Below are 22,155 nucleotides of genomic sequence, written 5' to 3'. Positions count from 1 at the left end.
GGTAGTGGCGTCTGGGCTAGGCGCCGCCACCACCGTACGGGCGTCTTGCCTAGTCGCCTCCTTCTCTTTTTTTTTTTTAAATTTTTTTTTGTTTTTTTTTAATTTTAAATTTTATTTTCGAATTTTTTTTTTTTTTTTAAAAAAATTTGTTTTTCTTTTTTTTAAATTGTATGTTCCCTTTTTTTTATCTTTTTTTTTTTTAAATTTTGTTTTTTTATTTGTTTTAATTTTATGTTCTATTTTTTTTTTAAAAAAAATTGTTTCTGGTGGTATTTCGGGGCCCAGACACGTTAGATCCCGTGGTATTTCGGCCTCGGCCCGCAGAGAACGGGTGCACTGTTCTGCGGACGATCAAGATGATGATGATGATGATGAGGAGGAGGAGGAGGAGGTCGAGGAGGAGGAGGTCGAGGACGAGGATGATGCAGATGAGGATGTCGACGATCAGAGTGGACCATATGATGATTACGGTCCATTCAGTCAGAGGCTTGATGATACGTATGAGACGCATAGGGTAGATGTGCGTAAGGGTCGAGATGGTAGGTTTGTTAGTAGATCTGGCACATCATCTGCGTCCACTGTGTCTGCGGGTAGCAGAAAACGGTCGAGGGCCGTTAATGATTCTTGGATGGTGAGGGGTGAGGTGGCCGGGGGACCTATAGACGGGAGTGTGATTCCTAGCTTTTTAGGACACATCGCTACCCGTATTTGGGAGGACCAGGAGAGGGCTTTGGATACAGGCATTTTGGAATGCCAAACCCGGGAAAAGACTTGTAGGTTTTTGTGTAGCTGGGCTGATGCTTGGCCGGAGGAGAGCGAGATGTTCGGGCGATTGAGGGGCACTAGAGTGAGTCACCTTCCTGCCGGACTGATTCAGTATCGCGAGATCGTAGAGGCGTACATGCCGCAGCGCTGTCTTCGCCAGCTTGGATTTGTCCAAGTTGTCCCACCTCCACCGGCATGGCCCAGTAAGGCGGTACGATCTGCGTCGTCGAAGGAGTACGTCGTCCAATGGCCGGCAAACATGATATCCATGTGGGAGCAGTTTCCGATGGTTGCCCGCCTATGGACGGCGGAGCTGCAGCGGCCGCCAAGTGGGGTGACTGCCATGTGTGACCAGCACTACATGGAATGGTACATCCGGCACTCGCACCCGAGGTTGATCAAAGACATCGACGACGCAGATGATGACGATGTGCCACCTGCCACTGCCTCTTATGCGGTACGTCTCATCTTTTATTTGTTGTTCTCTTATTTTAATATATATGTATAATACGTCGTTTCATGTTTTTTGTTTTGTGTAGTGGATGGGCAAGATTATGCAGTTGGGACACCGACTTTTTGAGGAAAGGGACTGCATGACGAGTGCATCAGGCAGAGCTGTTATTGACGATCTGGAACAGCTCCGCTATAGGGGCAAAAAGACCTCCCTCACAATCACTTACGATGGCCGATGGCTGTACATTTGGGCCGATGTAGTTTCTCAACTTTTCCAACACCCAACGGTAACTCGCAGCTGTCTCATCCTTCATGACTGCATAACCAATCAGAAAGTTCTGGTTCGTTGGAGCCATCCCAACCATCTCAACCAGTGGGAACTTGTACTTGTTTGTCTTGTACGTTGAATCGATCAAAATCACAGATGGCCAAGACGAAATCATATCAGCACAATCAGGATGGACAAGGAACAAATGAGTTATCTCCGATGTGTCTTCGTCAGATTCAAACCAGTAAAGGTAACCACGTGCTTGTGCCTGGTGCAGAAGCTGCTGTATAGGGTTCCTTCCCTCTGACCGTTCAAACCTCAATTTCTGTCTGACGTTGTAGATGTGTCTTCGGTTTGGCTGGTCTTCGGGGAATTCCTCTAACACAGACGCTAATATTTTAGCGGGCTTCACTTGAGCATCACTCATTTCTTTTACAACTAGTTTCGCAGCTGGACTTAGGCCGCTTAACTGCCGATGCCCCACTTTGTATGCTATCAGCTCATGGTTGTGATATCCCCATTTGCCGTAACCCTTCACTTCCCAACCGTCACGCCTTTGATGTTGTCGAACCTTAACTCGGAACTGACACCCACAACCTTTCCGCTTTGAGTCAAACCGAATCGCTTTACTGAAATCTCGTTCTTCTCTTTTGCGATAACGGTCGCATCTCAAAATGCGATCCATTCTACCATCCCGTTGAGATTTATGAGTTGCTACTACTAAACAAAAGCCTGATCTAATTGCAACCTGTTTTGCCCAATCAATCGCTTGTTGAGCATCTTCGAACAGGCCATCATGTACAAAAATCCCACTGTAATCATTTCCGTCTCCACCATAATCCTGTAACAATAACATATAACGTATAAATATAATTACATTAAGATTAAATTAATACACTTAACACAAAATTATCACAAACGCAATTTCTAAATTTTAAATTTCTAAATATCATTTTTATATTTAACGCATAATACATTTAAAAAACAAAATAATAACACACATTTCATTTCAAATTTATCAAACATAAATAAACAAACAAAAAAAACCATAATAAAAAAAAAATAAACAAATACAAAACAAAATAAAACAAAATAAAACAAAAACAAACACAAAATAAAAGATGCATTAAAAAAACTTAATTAAAAAAAAAAAATTAATTCCCTCCAAAAAAAATTAAAAGGAAATAAAACAACACAAGCAAACAAAAACAAAAAAATTCCAAAAAAAAAACAAAATAAAATAAAACACCACAAGCAAAAAAAAATCAAAAACAAATCAAAACAAATAAACAAAAAAAACAAAACAAATCAAAAAAAAAACAAAAACAAAACAAAACCAAACAAAAAAAAAAAAAACAAACAAATAAAAAAAAACAAAAACAAAACAAACAAACAAAAAAAAACAAACAAACAAATAAAAAAAAACAAAAACAAAACAAACAAACAAAAATAAAAACAAACAAACAAATAAAAAAAAACAAAAACAAAACAAAAAAACCAAAAAAAAAAAAGGGGATTAAATTAAAAAAAAAATAAAAAAAAAAAAAGAAAAACAAACAAAAATAAAAACAAACAAACAAATAAAAAAAAAACAAAAACAAAACAAAAAAAACAAAAAAAAAAAGGATTAAATTAAAAAATAAAAAAAAAAAAAATTATATATATTCCCCTAGTGGCGCCTGGCCAGGACGCCGGAGCCACGGCCTGGGCGCCTGGTCAGGACGCCGGAGCCACGGCCGGGGCGCCTGGTCAGGACGCCGCCGCCATGGTGGCGGCGTCCTGGCCAGGCGCCCTGCCCGTGGCTCCGGCGTCCTGGCCATACGCCACTACCATGGTCGAGGCTTCTCCACCAGGCGCCGTTACCACGGTGGCGGCGTCCTGGCTAGGCGCCACAACCACGGCATGGCCTTTTGGCTAGGCGCCAGCCACCATTTCGTCCTTACGATGCGTTACGAACCTCGTTTTCCGATGACGACGGCGATTCTCCGGTGATCCTCGGCGATCCGGTGCTGCTCCACATTTTTTTAGTGCGAAAAATTTATCTTCGGTTAAAATTATAAAAAGGGCAAATTTGTCAAAAAATTATAAAATATGGGCTTTATGTAGAGATTTGCGGGCGATGAATAACAAGTCCCATGTCTTTACTATTCCAAAATAAAATAAAATCTATAACACAACCAAAATTTTAAATTAACCTAATCCAAGCCAACCAGTATTCAGCAAAACCGACCTAGACACCCGAATCGACACCTCTAACCGTCATTAAATACAAATAGTCTAATCCAACATAGAAAGACCAAGATGAAGAAGATCAGAGTTCCCGCCATGGCGCCATGTTAGACCATTTCCAACAGAAAATGAAAGTGGCCGGTTTAAAATTGTATATTATAATGTTGTCAATTAACAAATATTCAAAATTTCAACGGTCTCCAATTTGTTTTATTCCTACAACAAAGGCATGCCATTTACATCTCCTCATGTTTCTTTCCCAATATACCCACGTCACATCATCTTCCATTTTTCTTCTGGTATTAACTAATTCTTCCTTATTTTTTAAATTTCTCTAATTTTAATTTTTTTGATACCCCCCTTTTTTTTTTGTGGGGTTATTTGATTCAGCCATTGTTGATTAATTGTAAGTTGTTATATAATTTCTGTAATTACTGTCAATTTGTTGGTTTTTTTTCTACATACCTTTATGTTGGTTGATTTGAATTTGTCCAATTTTATATAATGTGATAAAGTCAATTGGGTTGTCTACCAAATGTTCGATTATATGTTCTTTAAATGGTTATGACTTTCTTTATTGGATGATAGAATTGATCTTGTTATGTCGGCATGAATAGCCCGGTTTCGAGTATTGTTGTTGTTTTGATTGGTGTTGTAGAATGAAGATATATGTTATTTACAATGTCCCTCTTAGGGATGGGTCCATCAAGTGTGTTGAAGTTACCGCGATTTCTTCATAATGTCTATATAAATTCGTTCTTAGTACAGTTGCATTATGTCATATGACAATTATCTGCATAATGTAGAGATTGAGCTACTTCTTTATAAGCTTAGGTTAAAGTTTTTTGGCTGATTTTCTTTCGAAGGTTTATCTCTTTGATTCTCATGATATTCTTCAAGAATTGATGTTCTTGAAAGTGATGGAAGACTCGTATTTACTTAACTCCATAATATGAATTTATTAAAATGTGTGAATCATCTGTTGCTGGTGAATGTTATTAGTATGTTTATACAGGTTGTAATTGACTGTTGCATCCTTCTTTGTAGGGTATTCCTATTAAGGTAGCGTGGAAGACAATAGAGTTAGAATCTCTCCGCTGTCTAGATTTTCACAGCAATTGAATTGATGTGGAGCTTCGTATACCCTATCATATATGAATGAGGTTTGGAGTTCACGTCTGAAAAGTTTGACATAATGAATACCAGTCCGAGGTTTAACATTAAAGGAAATGCTTTTGAAATGGTGTCTAGTCCCACATTCGAGGCTGAGGGTAAGGAATGCAGACTGTGTTTGTCATGTCTCTCAACCACAATCCTCTTAAAATGACTGAATGTACATGTTACTTGCAGTCCAAAAGCGCATGTCTCTCGTTGAATGGATAAACACGATAGTCCCTCATTTTTACCTATCAGTAAAAGCTTCAGATGAGGAAATGAGAGCGTCTTTGCTTGATGGCGACATATTATGTCAGATATTGCACAAGTTAAAATACACTTCTAATGATGAGGTTAGTAAGATGCTTTATATATATATATATATACTCTTTCTTCGTATGGTGTTGGCTATATTTATTGTTACATTTTTCTGACAGTAAGTTATCGATTTTCTGTAGGTTGATGATTCTAGTCCTTCTCCAGAGTCCAAGAGAAGAAAAATTCAGAGGTTTATCACTGCCATGTCTGAAAATGGGCTGCCTAGTTTTGAAACATCAGACTTAGAGAAGGTATTATTGACTGCAAATAAATATGTGGATTTTAAGTTGCAAGTGTCATTTTGATAGCTTATGATAAGCGTATGAACGCATGAATACTATTCTTTTTCAAAAAGGTAACATGCACACTGCTAAGAATGAATATCAGAATGGCTGTTCTTTTTTTGAAGACAGAATTGCTGTTCTTGACATATGCTATTAATGTAACAAGATTCTGATATCTTTCCTCCATTCCCATTCTTTTTGGTGCATTGTGTAACCTATCCTCTAGAAAATATGATAGTATTATTCCAATTCAATTAGACTCGTAAAAGTATTTTAACAATGTTTTCAAATAACCATGAGCAGTTATAGTATTATAAGTTTCTGAGCTTAGTATAGAAAATGCTAAGGGTAAGGCAACCCAGACTAATCGAATTAACTTTCTGCTTTATATGGCTTGAAGGGATCAATGAAACCTGTTCTAGATTGCCTTTTAGCACTCAAAGAACATTCAATGCCAAATTTTGGTGGATCAGTTCTGAAAGCTGTGGATGAAAGGCGGAAGGCATTGTCAGACTCAAAATTTCAACGTGGATGTAGTCCACTTTCACCAGGTTAGAGACCCTTTTTACTAATTTCAGATGTTAATATAAGTTCAAGGTTTATAAGTTCAGGAACAATACATCCAGGGCTGTATTCTCCCACCTTTTATTCACTTAATCAGTTCTAATAAGTTCACTGAAAATCAGATCAGATAAGTTTAGGAATAATAAGTTTAGAGAAGCTTAGGGCTAATTGTTTAAATAAGAAGTTGAGGTCCAATAAGTTCAGATATGTTCAGTTCTAATGGGTTCATGACCTGCTTTATTTTTCCTTACCACATTTTTCTCTTTTTTAGAATCACCAACTAAGCTACTGCATGGTGGAAATAAGCTCCATGAAGTGTTTCAGATGAAACAAGGATTTTATACTGATCTTTCTGCTACGAAAATTTCAGAAATGTTAAAGTCAAATAGCTTAGATGTAAGTTCTACATATTTGTGAATCTCAGCATTCGAGATGCAAATTCTTTCAAGGTCATAATCATCATCTTTTGTGCAGAATGCTCCAACTCAGTCACTTTTGAGTGTCATCAATGGAATTCTGGATGAAAGCATAGAGAGAAAAAATGCTGAAATACCTCAAGTACTATAAATTTGTTCTTCATTTTCTGAAAGTTAATGTTGTGTATGGAGATGATTGAGTAAATAATCTAATTTATCCTTTCTTTCATTTATCTGTTGTGATTTCCTTTTGTCAGCGCGTAGCATGCCTTCTAAGAAAAGTTGTGCTGGAGATAGAGAGACGGATAGCAACTCAAGCAGAGCATTTGCGCACTGTAATGTGTTCCTCAAAATTATTTTTTGTTACCAAATTTCTTTGAATATATTAACAGTATCCATATTTTTCTCTTCTGCAGCAAAGCAATGTATTTAAGGCACGAGAAGAAAAATATCAGTCTAGAATTAAAGTGCTTGAAGCCCTTGCCAAAGGGACCAGTGAGGAGAGTGAGGTAGTTCAAAAAGTATTTTAATTGTTTTTTTGGTCTTGCTTTAGCAAACTACCATTTTCTGCCATCATTTTGTGACTGAAATATTGTCCATCTTTTGACAGATTGTGATGAACCAGCTCCAGCATATAAAGGTACAGTTGATGATGTTTATGAATTATAATACGCTTTTTTGTATATTTTTGTCAATCTTGGAAAGATGTTCATTACAATTTTTCATAAAAAGTGTGAAGTGGATCTGTTTATTTCAATAAATGTGCCACTTCAATCATGTTAATTGTTGCAATAATTTTATGTTGAGCCTTTTTTTTACCTATAACACCTGAAAACATCATGTGCTAATTTAGACTAGCTAACTCTTATACAATGGACTTGAATGGGCCATAGACAAGTTCTAAAGTTTTGGATTGATTTTCATTCAAAATTCAGACGTCTGACTTATTCCTTGCAATTATCGTGTACTTATTCTGTTTACTTCTAGATGTGAAAGGCTCATGAAACTCTTAAACTTCTTGACATTTTAATTTATTAATGCACAGTCTGAGAAAAGCAAGATGGAGGAGAAGAAAAGGTTTGAACAACAGGAAGCTACCAAGTTACAGAAACAGAAGGATGAAAATAATCTTGAGGTCTCAACACTGAGACAGGAGCTGGAATTGGCCAAAAGAATGCATGATCTGCGCTACATGGAGTTGGAGACACAGGCCAAACTGGAGAGATTTGACTTAGAAAAGCGGTTAAAGGAGCAAGAAAAACTTCTAGAAGATTCAAAGGTTGAGGAAGAAGACCTGGTTGAAATCTCATCTCTAAAACAGGAGCTGGAAATGGCCAAAAAAATGAATGAAATCCATAGTTTGCAGCTTGAAAGTGAGGCCAAATTGGTAAAATCTGAATTGGAGGAAAGGTTAAGGAAACAAGAGCAGCTTCTGGAAGATTCAAAGGTCAAAGTCAAAGAACTTGAAATGAGTTGTGAGACAAAAAATCATAGATGGAGCAAGAAAGAGCATGTATATGAAGCCTTTGTGAAGATTCAGTGGTCTGGCTTAAAGGTACGTATTTTATTATTGTGTTATCGGTTTTGTCATGGGAAATCAACTTGTCATAACTCTATGAATTCATACATTGCCAACACTCAGGAGCTTAGGTGCTCTTCTGATAACATCAAGCAAGAAATGTTGTTGTCACAGAGGACCTACCTGGAGGAATTGAACCATGTAGGTAAGAAGTGGATCTTGTTCTGCAGATTATGGATAGCATTGTTTTTTCGACTATATAACTCAGGTTCTTAATTAGCTCAGGTACAAAGCTTAAAGATTTAGCGAAAGCAGCTCAGAGTTATCATGAAGTTCTTAATGAAAATCGCAAATTATTTAATGAGCTTCAGGATTTAAAAGGTTTGTTTTCTTGATGTTGTTTTAGCTATGCCACAGTTAGTGCAGGGAAGGGGAGATATGATTATTTATTTATGCTATCCTTTGTGTTCTACTTATTTGCACAGGTAGTATTAGGGTATATTGTCGAGTAAGGCCACTCCGTCCCTGGGAGAATCAAAAGCAAACAATCTTAGAGAACATTGGGGAACATGGAGAATTGACTGTTGCAAATCCTGTCAAACCAAACGATGCACAAAAATCATTCAGATTCAATAAGGTTTATGGTCCTATGGCTACTCAAGGTTTCTTTTTTCTACTTGTTCTCTTTTATTTAGGATCTATATTATACCATTATGATACTTCTTTTTTCTTCCCTTTTTGGTTGGTGTTAGTATAACTTTCTATTGACTTGTATATTCTTACTTGTAATAGCTGAGGTTTTCTCTGATACTCAACCGTTGATACGAACTATTCTTGATGGGTACAATGTTTGCATATTTGCTTATGGTCAAACTGGCTCTGGAAAAACATACACAATGGTATGCCTTTCTCCTTTCCCTTGTATTCAAAAGGATGTGTTGTCTCCTTGAGAGATATTCACTTCATTGGTCTTGTGGCAGAGTGGACCGGATAATGCATCTAAGGAGGATTGGGGGGTCAATTACCGTGCTTTAGATGACCTTTTCCAACTCTCTGAAGACAGAAAGAGCTTTTTTTCCTATGAGATAGGAGTTCAAATGATTGAAATATATAATGAACAAATTCGGGATTTACTCTCAAATGATGGTTCGCAAAAGAAATATCCTTTTATTACAGTTTTTGTAGCATGATGACTGATAAGTTCTAGCGTCATATAAGTTATTTTTATAGCTATGTTGGATAATTGTTTCCTTAACTTGCGCACACTAGGGATTTTAGCCACTCCTCAACCGCATGGACTTGCTGTCCCAGATGCAAGTATGCATCCAGTCAGATCCACTGAAGATGTCATTGAATTGATGGAAATTGGACTATCAAACAGATCCGTTAGTTCTACTGCAATGAATGAAAGAAGTAGCCGCTCGCACAGGTGAGGCGCAATGCTGTTAAGAGTTTATGACTTACTTTTTCTTATCCATTTTAAAATACTTCACTTTTTTTTTTTTTAATTTTTTTTGTACAGCACTTTGATTAATGTAATATTCACATTTTAAATTTTGACTACATTTTATGATTTATAGATAAGGAAAAATATAGCATGTTGGATCTTGGTGTATTCATATTAAATTAAGCTTACATAATATCAATTATAAACTTTTCTTATTGATTATTAAAGATACTACTGATTGATAATATGCATTGGCAAGTGTGAAATAAAAAGTGTTGCAAGTAAAAAGAAATAGAGGAAGTAATAGCATACATTTGACTTTGATGTCTAAGGTGCATTAGAATTGGTAATTATTTTGTTATATAATGTGTGGGACTATGATAAAGCATCATTTGGTATATACTAAAAAATACATTCATTAGATTGTGCTTTCATTGTTATACTATAGGACTGAATGATTGAAAGGGATGGTCAAACTGACAAGATTTCAAGTCAAAATTGATCTGAAATGAGTATTATTAGTAGCTTGACCTTATGCATTGTAAATACTTGTGCAGTGTTGTCACCATTCATGTTCAGGGAATAGAGTTAAAATCTGGAGCAACGTCACATGGCAGTCTTCATTTGGTAGATCTTGCTGGTAGTGAGAGAGTTGACAGGTCTGAAGCAACTGGGGATAGGTTAAAGGAAGCACAACACATCAACAAATCACTATCTGCTCTCGGGGATGTTATCTTTTCCCTTTCTCAGAAAAATCCCCATGTACCATACAGAAATAGCAAGCTTACGCAGGTTCTTCAGGCCTCTCTAGGTATTAATTCTCTTTTCTTGCCCATTGGGTGCACGCATTAACTTCATTCCTGTCCCTCTCTTCTTCCTGCAACTCACTTTTTGATAACTTTCCTCATGGTGTTTACCAAAACTTGATAGTTTGACTCATGCCTTCAATGTTTCAGGTGGTCGAGCAAAAACACTTATGTTTGTTCAGATTAATCCTGACGTGAATTCATACACTGAATCATTAAGCACCTTAAAATTTGCTGAAAGGGTGTCTGGTGTTGAGCTAGGTGCTGCACGGAGTAATAAAGAGGGCAGAGATGTCAGAGAATTAATGGATCAGGTGCTTGTTATGTTATGTAACTCAATGCTTACACAGATTGACTTTAAATGAAGTAGAACAATCTGCTTGACATGATAGTTAAATATGAAAAAGCCACAAAGATCAACATTTATAATAATTTTAGAAATCAAGACGTATACAAACATTTAGTTCATCTTATATAATACTTTCACAAACCATTCAACTTATCACCATAAAGTGCTGGTTGATATTAAGTATAGTAGTCTTGGTTCTAGAAATGTGTATAATCTGTATGTGGTGCATTCAAGAACATATTGCATGCTGCACACTAATCTGTTCGCTGATGAATAATGACTATAACTTAATATTTATTGAATCAAAATGTTTAACTTATGTTAATAATATCAATAACCCTTTAGCAGCTTAATAATCCAAACTATAACTTCTTCAAAACTAAAATTAAGCTTTCCTAGCTTGTTAACAAAATAACAACTAAATCATCAGCTTTCTTGGAATGGAAAAAGAGTAAGAAGATAAAGTAGTAGTTGCAAGTTTGAAAATGTTAGATAAAATAATTTGAAGGGTTGAGATTTCATTGATGACCTCACATTGTTATCAAATTGTGTTTAGTACTTTTAGTTTGCTGTAGGTTATTATGTTTTATACAAATACATCTACTCTCTACAGTTTTGATAAGAGGTTCATTTTTCAAAATGACTATAAAAAGAATTACATTAGTGACATTGAATTGATTGGTTATCAGCATGCCTCAACAATGCTTCATATGTGGTTGTAAACATGTCACTTGGAAATAGTAAAATTAATTTGAAGTTCATTTCAATGGTAATCTATAGGTAAAGTTTAATGATGTGCAAAAACTTGATGGAATTGTGGCAAATAGCATTGATATTTAGTTTTAAAATTATATGTTATCACTAGTATTCAGCTTTGAAGTTCAATTCGATAAAAGTTCATAATTAGTTTCATATGTGGTCCATGTTTGGTGCTTTTGGGTGTACTGTATCAGTTGTCATATTATGGGTTTATAAAATCAGAGCTACCGGTGTAGTTGCTTAAAAACCCACACAGAAAAGATTCAATGTGTAGCTAAATGAAGTATGAACACCTTAATTAAGAGTTTAACTGTTATGCGACCATACAGAGATGATCTGGAATATCAATGCCAATTTTAGTGCAATGGATGCTGCGAAAATCAATCAGTAAGGTTCAAAACTGCAGAAGAAAATATACCATGTACCATAAAAGCAATAGATCGAGATCCTTTGATACATGTAGGCATGTAGCTCTGCCATTTTCCAATTGAAATATGATTGTTAGCTCAGTTAAGGACTTTTGCATGTATAACAGAAATCTTCTAGACTATTAGGTGTCACAATATTGGATTTATTCATTGAAACTTTTTCTTAAGTGATACGAAAGAAAGGACACAGAAATGAAATTTATTACTTGTAAAGTACCTTATTGCTTATGACCTTATGTTTTATTTTGACAAAAAATTTGATTTTAAAAAATCAACCTCTTTTGTTTCAAGTATGCCCTTCAAATTGGTTGTTCTTGTAATGAGAATGCTTTAAATTTGCGATGATCTCCATCACCTCTTCCCTTTCCCATCTAAATTATACATTGCTTTTGAGATTTATGAGATACATTTTGGACAATATATTTCTTATAATTGTGTTAAATAATACTTCAAAGTATAATTTTGTGAACATCAAGCATTCTTGAATGTTACTATATGGATTGTTTAGAATCATACACCTTATTGTTGATTTATGTGTGACTTTCAGGTGGCATCTCTCAAAGATACAATAGCTAAAAAAGATGAGGAGATTGAACGATTACTGAAAGATCCCAGAAGTCCAATCTCTAGGCGGAGCTTAAGCTCCTTAAAGAATGGATCTTTATCACCATCAACAAAGTCCATTGGAAGTAGTCCTCAACGAAGTCCAAAAGTATCTAATGTTAAACGCATGGGAATTCGTACAAAATCAGCTTCTGATCAGGATGGAGTTTTGAAGAACTATGATCCTAGTGTCCTTTCCATACATGAAGATGAAAATGAAGGGTTACGAGCATCATGGTCCATGAATGACTTAAACGACCAAAAGGATTCTCCCCGGCTACCAAATAACTCTGGTGGGAGTTCAATGGTTGATGATGTGATTGGTATGGGGGACTCTAGTAATGATGACAGATTGAGTGAAATATCTGATGGTGATCTCTCTGTTGGAACAGACATCGATGGCACTTACGAAGCAAGCTCTTCACATGAGGCAACCAAACCATCAAATAGTGCAGAGAAGCGAGGAGAAAAGTACGTTTTTTAACTACTTCTGGTGACTATTCTGTGCTCTGTGTTTTTCTCTTGTTTTGAGGTTTTGCATAAGTTATTTTTTTTTTCTCCTGCTATAAGATTTTCTTCTTGTCCTGAGCGTGTTTGATATCCTGATTCCTCTGCAACCGTACAATTCATGTGTCGCATTCATTATATGTTCTACAATAGTATGTGGAGTCATAAATAACTAGTATACTATCAAAACTTCAGTTAGCATAACTCTGCTTATTTTCCACTCTTAATTTTTAATGGCAAATACCTTGGATGTTGGGAATGCAGTCAAAACCAAAACTATAAAGTACTTTATTAATCATATTATGTTGGTATAGGCCAAATAAAAAGTTCATTAAAACAGGAAAATGTCAGAATGATCATTAAATTTGTCTTACAAACTACTGTAATATGCATGAGTACACACTAGAATTACAATAACGCGATCTTCTTTTGTGTGCAGACCAAGAATGCTTGCAAGGCCTTCTCAACCGTCAAGGTTAGCAACAGCCAGAAAAGCAGCCGGCATCTCCCGTTTGTCAGAAGTAAAGTCCACTCTAAGAGCAGCTTCTGGTGTGTTATAAGCACTTTTGTTTTCTGATCAAAATGTTTTTTAGTGTCGCGTTCTTAACCATTCACTATTTTTATTTTCGCAGCATTGAAAAAACCTGCTAGTGCAAGCTCTTCTCCTGTTGATTCAGTCAGTGGCCGAAGACGAGTGTAGGTTAGTCAAAAACAGTAATTCTAAAAAAAAAAAACACTATGCACAGTTCTACATTTTTTGTGTGCCATTATACTCTTTGAAATACTAAAAGTTTAATGGTTGGTTCTTGTTTTCTTTTTTTATAATTTTTTTTTTAACATTAGTTCCATTATTTTCTTTATTTGTTCTCATGGCTTGTAATATGTTATTCTTTTTCATGTAATCTGGTACTGGCAAGAAGCAATTTTGTGCCAATGTATATGAAAGTAGAGAAAAGCTTTCTTTCACTATGAGGCAAACAATTCTCAATGGCCCTTATTCTGGGTAATGATAGTAATTGTATCTATATTATGGTTACTCGCAGAGTCGTAGATGAACTCATGCCATTATGTTTATTTACGCTTTGTTTGGATAGCAAAGAAAGAAGGAAAAGAAGGGGAGGGAAAATGGAGGAAGGGAAGGGAAAAGAAAGGTAGGGGGAGGTGAGCTCCATTTTCCCTCCAAATCTCTCCAATTTTGGAGAGATTATGGTTATTATAGAGAGAGGGAAAATTGATCCATCTCTCTCCTTCCCCTTCCTTCCCCCAATCTTTTACCCAAACAAGAGATTTTGTTCCTCTTCATTTCTCTGCTCTTCTTTTCCTTCCATTTTTTTCTATCCAAATAAAGTGTTACGCTTTTGGTTGATTAGCATTTGAAATAAAGGGGAGGGAAATAGAGGAATGGAATGGGAGATGAATAGGCTCGTCTCAATTATAATGGAGGCCATGAGCAGCAGCAACAACAACAACAACAACAACAACAAAAGTGGGCCCTCAACCTATAAATTAAAGGAAAATTTGCGAGGAAAGTACTTTTAAGTGGACAACCTTTCTCGCAAATTTTCCTAAATTAAATGAGAAATCTATAAATATTTACCTACACCCCTATACGCCTAATGTAGGACTGTGGTAGATTTGCCTACACTACCTTTCCATCACAATGACGTCATCTTATGATTTTTCGGGTTTTGAATCACATATAAATTGTTCATTTTTATAAATATATAAAAGTTCAATTTTGTATTTGTCAAAAAAAAAGTTCAATTTTGTATCATTAAATGTTCAATCCTGTTAATACGATGTGTTATATTCAAATTAGTATTTTCTTTTCTCCATTTTTATTTTTAGACAGTTTTTATTTTGTTTATAATTAATTTGTCTTATTATTTAGTTAAATTAATAGGCTTAATTTGAAAAAAATATATATATTTCAATGTAGTATAATATCATTTCAAATTAATACATACTCATTGTTTCTTAAGCATTAAAGGTAATCCTTTTTTTCCAAAAAAATAAAAAATTAAAATAAATAAAAGGTTACCCTTTTAACTTCTCAAATGAACACATACTTCATTTATTAAAAACAATTAAAAAAAAAGTGCAAAACTTAACTTAAATATACATATGACATGTGCCTTACACAATGATTATTGTCTTTTAATTTTATACATTTAGTATAAATAAAAGTATATAGAATCATCGCCCTTGTCATATGGTTATTATATCCCTTCTATTCTTATGATGTTTGTGCATTTTCCTTTACACGTATTTTTTTCTCAGTATACACATAATCGTTTTAACTTTTCTTATTTCATTGTCCTATGTAATAAGAGATCAAAATATTTTACAGAAAAATGTTAGTAACAATCAAAATACACAATAAACAAAAACAAGATAATTAAATACACATTTATAAAAACAAATTTGAAAACACTGGCAGAAACTGAACATAGTTCAATAGGAGAATGAACAAGTATTAAAATATAAATGAACATCTATCTACATTAAACTGAACATATACCAAAAGTCAAATGAAAATCTTCAATACGAGAATGAACAAATATAAAAGTTTGAGGAATTTTTGATATATTAAACAAGTATTGAAAATTGAAACAAATATTTTTTTAATATGAGAATGAACAAGTGTAAAACTAAATGAGTATGCTTACATATAAAAATAAAAGTGGTATTAGATTGCAAATGAACAACAATCAATAGGAGAATGGACATGTAATGCAAAGAGAGAGATGAACATGTATTTCAAATTTAAATGAACATATATTAATATCAAATGATCACAAATGAACATGAATTCCATTTAAAATGATCTTTTTTCCATCTAAAACAAACATTTACGATAGATTAAAATTTATTAGCTAAAATTTGTCAAATAACAGTTTTAGAGAAAAAAAATAAGTAATATTAAATGATAACTGATGTTTCAATTTCATAAATCATATTGATAATTTGTCTTTAATTTAAGTTACTATAATTTGAATATTATTCCTTCTACAAATGAACATTAATACCATCTAATGTGAACATTTACGATAGATTATATGTACTTGTCATAATTCACCGAATAACAATTTTAATTAAATTATGTTGTAATTATGGAAAATTCTTATAACATAACTCAATTATTATTATAAAATTCACTTCCATTAAAAACTATAAGAAACTACACCGTCTAATTGAAATTTCTTATTAGATATGTGAAGAATTATAATGATTATTTATTAATTTGAATGTTCGTATACTAATATATAAATGAACATTAACTAAAATGAAAACGAACATTCATACAAAAAAAAAAAAAAAAAACCCTGCTACAAACTAAATTTACATTTGTAATCCTACGAAATAGACCAAACTGTCCATTATATTAGGATATTGAACTCTGTTTTTATTATTTTTGTCCAGAAATTTAAATTTATAAGCTAATAACACACACCACAAGTTAAATCAACTTAAAATAGATTATACAAACATCATTCTACTATAATCATAAGAAATCATTAGTATGCTAAAAGTTATCAGAAATCATTATTATGCTAAAAGTTATTAGAAATCAGCTGCTATATTAAAATTTCATTATATTGAAGAATAAGACAAATAAAAAGTTAGGTTTTGAACTTTTTTTTCGAAAAATAAGCAAAATTATTAATTTACTATTTGATTATTGGTTGGTCTTTTGTAGAGATTTCCTTCAATTTTTTGATTTCGTCTCTTACATCAAATGTTTTAGTAGAGATCTAAAAATATATATGTTTAAACAGACTTTTTTTTCAAATTATGTACACAATGCCCTTGACTTCTTAATTATGATCATCTTTCATTGCATTCAAGAATTTCATGTTGTTCAATTTAAAAAAAAAACGTTTCTTTGCCTGCAAAAGTTGTACGTTTATTTGTGTGGGATTGACATTAGATGAGTTTATATAGGATTGAAATTATGTTGAATTTAAAGTGGTGCTGAATTTTATCATTAGATATGATAATTTTTCTATTGTAGTACTTAATTTAGATGAATACGATTTTAGTTATTTATTTTTTTCAAGATAAAGAGAAAATGCTTTGTTTTTATTTTCAAAGATTTTTCATAGTTTTGTATCTAATCATTTTTTAAAATTAAACGTGGTTTCATTTTTATTAAAAAATTATCAATTGAACGTGAATATCAATTTCTTATAATAATATTTTTTTTAATCATTTTTATTAAATGTATGAGGTGTATATTATTGTAACCAATTCTCATATGTTATTATTATTTTTTATATCTAATCCAAAATTAAATAATTTTTAATTTTAAGATTTTCATAATTTTCGATTTAATAGTTTGTTTAAAAAATTAAAATTATATGTAATGACATTATGGGAATCTTATGTGGCGCTCTAAAATTATTTATACAAGGTAAGAAACACGCGCAAATACGTGTGTGTGCACGCGCAATATAAAAAACTTGCTAAATTCTCCTCTTTATCTTATAAGCTAAGGGATCCTACCATATAAAAATTACTACCTAGAAGGCAAAAAAAAAAATCAAGAGCAATTTTATTTTTTATAGGGAGTAAGAACAGTTAAAGATATACATTTATGTGAAAGAAGTGGAGCAGTTATTATAGGGTAGTTATGAACTTATGATAGATAGTTTTTATTTATTTAAATAATGGTTTATGTTTATGGGTAGTTATGATAGGATAGGTTTTTTTTTTTAAAAAAAAAAAAATTAATTGTGTGTAAATAATGTAATTTGTAAAAAGTAGAGGGGTATTTTTGGAAAAACAAAATTTATCGACGAAGAAGTCCTTTCTCTTTATATAGTACTATAGATATCTTAGATTTTGTATATTTCTTGTGATCTCTTAACCTCAAACATTTTTTTATTTAATTTTTTAAACATAAATTCACATAATCATATCACTAATAAATAAATCCAGTATCATAGCTAGGTCACGAGACAACAACACTTGGCATTCCAGGTGTCGCGGCACCTAAACCTCAAGTATTATTGTGACTAGATTAGATTAGATTAGTTTGGATATGTTTATTTAGGATAAAAGTATACTTTAAATAATTTATAATACTTTTCACAACAAATATTATAAATAATAGGAATATCCAATTCAATAAAATTTTACTCCTATACTTATACCCACATAATTATACTTATAAATATGGTCCTGTATCGTTAATTTGAATACACTCTCTAAAATGGGTATCCAGGATAACTCTCAGGGGCACGTACTAAAGAAGGTAAAGTTTTTTGTTGCATTATAAGTTTTAAATTTTTATATGAAAATACCATCTCATCCATAATATTTATATAAAACCATTAATATTAAGAGATAATATTTATTTTTTAAGTAATTTAAATCTTAATATCAAAATATATTTTTTATATTTTAAAATAATTAAATCCTACTATCTCTGTCCCTATTTGATTGTCACTTTTGTCATTTTGGGTGCCCCTAAATGTTTGTCACATTTCACATTTTCATAATTATTAAGACATATAAAAAAGACATTTATTCCCTCATTTTTTTTGTCCTTATTAAGTATTCTTCCTAGTTACCTTGACATTTGCCATAAATATTTTGTCAATTGTTGACTAATTTAATGTTTTACAATCTTTAATATATCAATTTATCTTTCCCATGTACTTTAATTATTTTTTTAATGGAAAATGTCTCATTCCCATGCACTTTCATTACTTTATTAATTGGAAATTTTACTTTCCCATATACTTTCATTACTTTACATTCCCCACCTTAATTCTCGTGATTTTTCTTCAGAAGTGACAAACAAAAGGGACGGAGGGAGTAATATCCAAACATAAACTTTTGTTCTTTAAAAAAATGTATAATTTTTTGTTTTAAATAATATAAATCCTAATAAATCACTATTCGTTGTTTTTAGATACGTGGAAAAATTCTTAAATATCCTTCGTCCCTTTTACTTAAGTGGTGAGTAAATTTTTTAACTGTAAAATAAAATACAAATCTAATTTTTAATTTGGTCAAAATAATACTTTTGATTATGTGGTGCGCCGAATACTCTCCAAAAATGCCTACTTTATATATATATATATATATATATATATATATATATATATATATATATATATATATATATATATATATATATATATATATATATATATATATATATATATATATATATATATATATATATATATATATATATATATATATATATATATATATATATATATATATCACTAAGCCTTTACTTTAACCGTGTCACAATTTTGAAGCACTTATTACATGTTCACTTTGTCCCAAAATATTGTTCTTGTATTGAATTTTTTATGTCAGCCTTAAAATTATTACCAAGTTTTCATTAATATAAATTTAACAATAAAAAATGTTGTGATATATTGTTAGAATTTTCTCAATATGAAGTTTATAACATCAAATCATTATAATTTTTGTCAATGTATATTTAAAGATATTGATGCTTATATGTAAGTCTTAAACATTACGCAAAGTCAAAGGTATCTTGATTTTGTAAGAGCTGGCTTAGGTTAATCTCAGAGATTAACATGGGTGTTTATCTCAGGGTAAAATTGTATTTTCGTGTGGAAAGTAAAGGGTGAAAATGTCAAAATATTGTTCACGAATTTCTAGTTTCATCGAAACGTAAGCGAAAGATTTCTATTGTTTGCTCTTCAATTCAGCTATTTATATTATTTTTTATCAATCTTTCATCTTCATCTTTGAACCAGACCATCAAAACCAACCATCACCACAACCTCCATCTTCATCCTCGAACAAACATCATCTTTTTCCTCGAACCAATCAATATTTTCATCGGCTGTTACCAACACCAATGTTAATGGCGGCTTCGCCACAAAATTTAATAATTAAAAACCCTAAAGGAAAATGTAATGGAGAAATTCAAGGATGGGTAAACCCCAAATTAAAGGGTAACTGAGTTTTTCTCTCTGATTGATTTTTCCATTAAAAGCTTAAAGTTAATGTTAATTAATTTTTCTCTACCATTAAAGCTCCGACCTTTCCTTTCTAACATTAAAGCTCTTGGCTGATTCACAAGAAGAAGGTAAGATGGTGGTCAGTTTATTTCTGGTTGTGGGTTGAAGGAGGAAGGAGAAGGTGGTGTGGTCGTTTTTGGTGGTTGAAGGAGGAAGGAATCAGCTAGTGTTTTACAATTTCTCTCTCATCACCAAGATGAAGTTAATTTCACCTGAAGTTTAGTTGAGGTAATACCTTAACTCACGTTCAGTTATGGTGAGTTAAGCACAAACGACTCCCAAGATAACGTTTGTAATAAACGTTATCTTACTTTTCCTTGCCAACTTGTGATATGTCAGTACTTTTGTTCAAAAACAATTTTTTATTGCTTGGGCACGTACATCTGTAGAAACCTGATTGTGTCTCCCCAAAAAACCAAACCTAGTGATGAGTATTTTCACGTTATTGAATATCGAATGAGGTTAAATTTTGAAGAGTTTCGTGAGTGCTTCTGTTTTCTAAACAATGGTTTCGAAAATCATTTATTTCGTGTTCTATATATGAAAAACGTCCAATCCAATTTAGTTTGATCCATGATATGGGTGCAATATTTGTGTAGTTGGATGGGGCTTGAAAAGAGCTTTCCAAAGATATATTATAAGTTTAATTCCGAGTTATAATAGGGAAGTTAGGGTCAAAATACTAAGTTGGGTCTGAAATGAGTTTTATGGGCGGCCCAATGATCACGTGGAGGGTCTATTAATTATAATTGTATTCCTAAAGTCATTAGGATTTATCTTGGTCTTTTAGAATTATCTAGATAGTTATTTTGAGTTCTAAATGGATTAAGATTAGTAATTGTAATTATTATTGATTTTGAAAAGATAAAGAATTTTGTTTGGAATAAATAAGTGTTTTACAAGGATTGAATCCAGCTTAATAAAAGATAAGTACGAACTCTAAGTAACCTAATTCAATTGGAAAAAGGATTCCGTGCGGATTTTAATCATGGAGCTTCCATCGCGCCGCGATAGGCCTGTCGCGTCGCGTTGGAGCTGGATTTACTCCGAGTCAAATTCTGACTATTTTCTTATAGTTTATGGTCGATTTTTCTCTATAAATAGGGTCGATTTCCCCGTTTACAATCATCAACAATCAACAATCTTCTCTCCTCTCTAAGCTAAAGATTATTCTTTCTTTCTTTCTCTCTCGATTTCTAAGCCTAGCCTTTTCAAAATACACCACACGTCCATCATGAGACTCGAATACACATAACCAAGCTCGAAGTTGCCTTAAACCTCGATGTGAAAGGTTGATAGTTCTGAGTGTTTGGTTCCCAAATCTAATCTCTAATTTTAATTCAGATTATTTTGATTGTTTGATTTAATATTTTCATTGAAGTTACTAATGCGTGTATTGTTTTTATAGAATGAAGTACGAGGCATCAAAGGGAGTAATTCAATTGCTCTATTCCTTTATGAATCATGCTTAGATTATTTTATTAATTCCTAGTATCATGTTAGGATTCTTTTATTGCTTTCTAATATCATGTATGTTTCTAGTATCATGTTAGGGCTAAAGCTTTGATTTTTATTGTTTAGTGACATGCTAGGATTTGTTATTAATCATGTTAGCATCATGGCTAGGATCTTGCTAATATTATTATGCTTTGATGAGATTTTTATGATGATGATGATTGTTGTGTCAATATTATTATGCTACTTGATATTATTGTTATTGCTTGATCACACCCTCTCTTGTAGGTTTAAAGGGAATTTGTCTTTCAATTCACGCTTCATAAGATAATTAATAATTTGATTTTAGGTTAATGTTATTTTAATTCAAGTTATCTCCAATAATAGATTTATTTGTGCATTAATAATCAACCAACATAGAGTAAACAGGTTTAGGATTAATTTATTTATTGTAGGTTAATCAAAAAATCGCACATGAATAATAAAGTTCGTCTAGTTGCATGATACTATGCTCGTAAAAACAGAGTACGTAGTAATAAAACAGAGCATGTTATTGATTCGAGTAAAAACAAGATTTTTGAGCAACCAAAAAATTTCTTGCAATAATATGACAAATATTGCGACAAATTAAGCACAAAAAATCAAGCAAAAGCATGTAGATCAAGTCACGTTATCCTCAACAATGGCAAATCGCTCATTTCTTCACCAAATCGAGTCAAACAAGTCTCAAAATACTCCTTAAGTAATATACAAACATAAATAAGCAATTTCATGGCAAGAAATTCAACAAACAAAACAAAATAAGCAAATTCAT

The 22,155-nt window shown here is 32.6% G+C and overlaps 2 protein-coding genes across 2 annotated transcripts; both read left to right on the top strand.

The window, feature by feature from the left end:
* The first annotated feature begins 619 nt into the window (after positions 1–619).
* On the top strand, positions 620–1,643 carry LOC110724029. Its single transcript, XM_021903430.1, has 2 exons — positions 620–1,222; positions 1,305–1,643. Exons 1-2 carry the CDS (start codon positions 629–631, stop codon positions 1,623–1,625), a joined length of 915 nt encoding a protein of 304 aa, XP_021759122.1. The 5' UTR covers positions 620–628; the 3' UTR covers positions 1,626–1,643.
* Positions 1,644–5,218: 3,575 nt separating this feature from the next.
* LOC110724087 (kinesin-like protein KIN-14P) lies at positions 5,219–13,949 on the top strand. Its single transcript, XM_021903484.1, has 20 exons — positions 5,219–5,227; positions 5,329–5,439; positions 5,873–6,023; positions 6,308–6,432; positions 6,511–6,594; positions 6,710–6,787; positions 6,869–6,961; positions 7,063–7,092; positions 7,498–8,007; positions 8,095–8,176; positions 8,257–8,352; positions 8,457–8,633; positions 8,764–8,870; positions 8,952–9,131; positions 9,234–9,400; positions 9,976–10,229; positions 10,375–10,538; positions 12,308–12,834; positions 13,310–13,419; positions 13,503–13,949. The coding sequence occupies exons 1-20, from the start codon at positions 5,219–5,221 to the stop codon at positions 13,568–13,570; spliced, it is 3,123 nt and encodes a 1,040-aa protein (XP_021759176.1). The 3' UTR covers positions 13,571–13,949.
* The last annotated feature ends 8,206 nt before the right edge of the window (positions 13,950–22,155 follow it).

Source organism: Chenopodium quinoa, unplaced genomic scaffold (genome assembly GCF_001683475.1).
Source record: "Chenopodium quinoa cultivar QQ74 unplaced genomic scaffold, ASM168347v1, whole genome shotgun sequence".
NCBI lineage: Eukaryota > Viridiplantae > Streptophyta > Magnoliopsida > Caryophyllales > Amaranthaceae > Chenopodium > Chenopodium quinoa.
The sequence above is the reverse complement of the archived record's forward strand: the minus strand, read 5'-3'. Positions and strand labels throughout refer to the sequence as shown.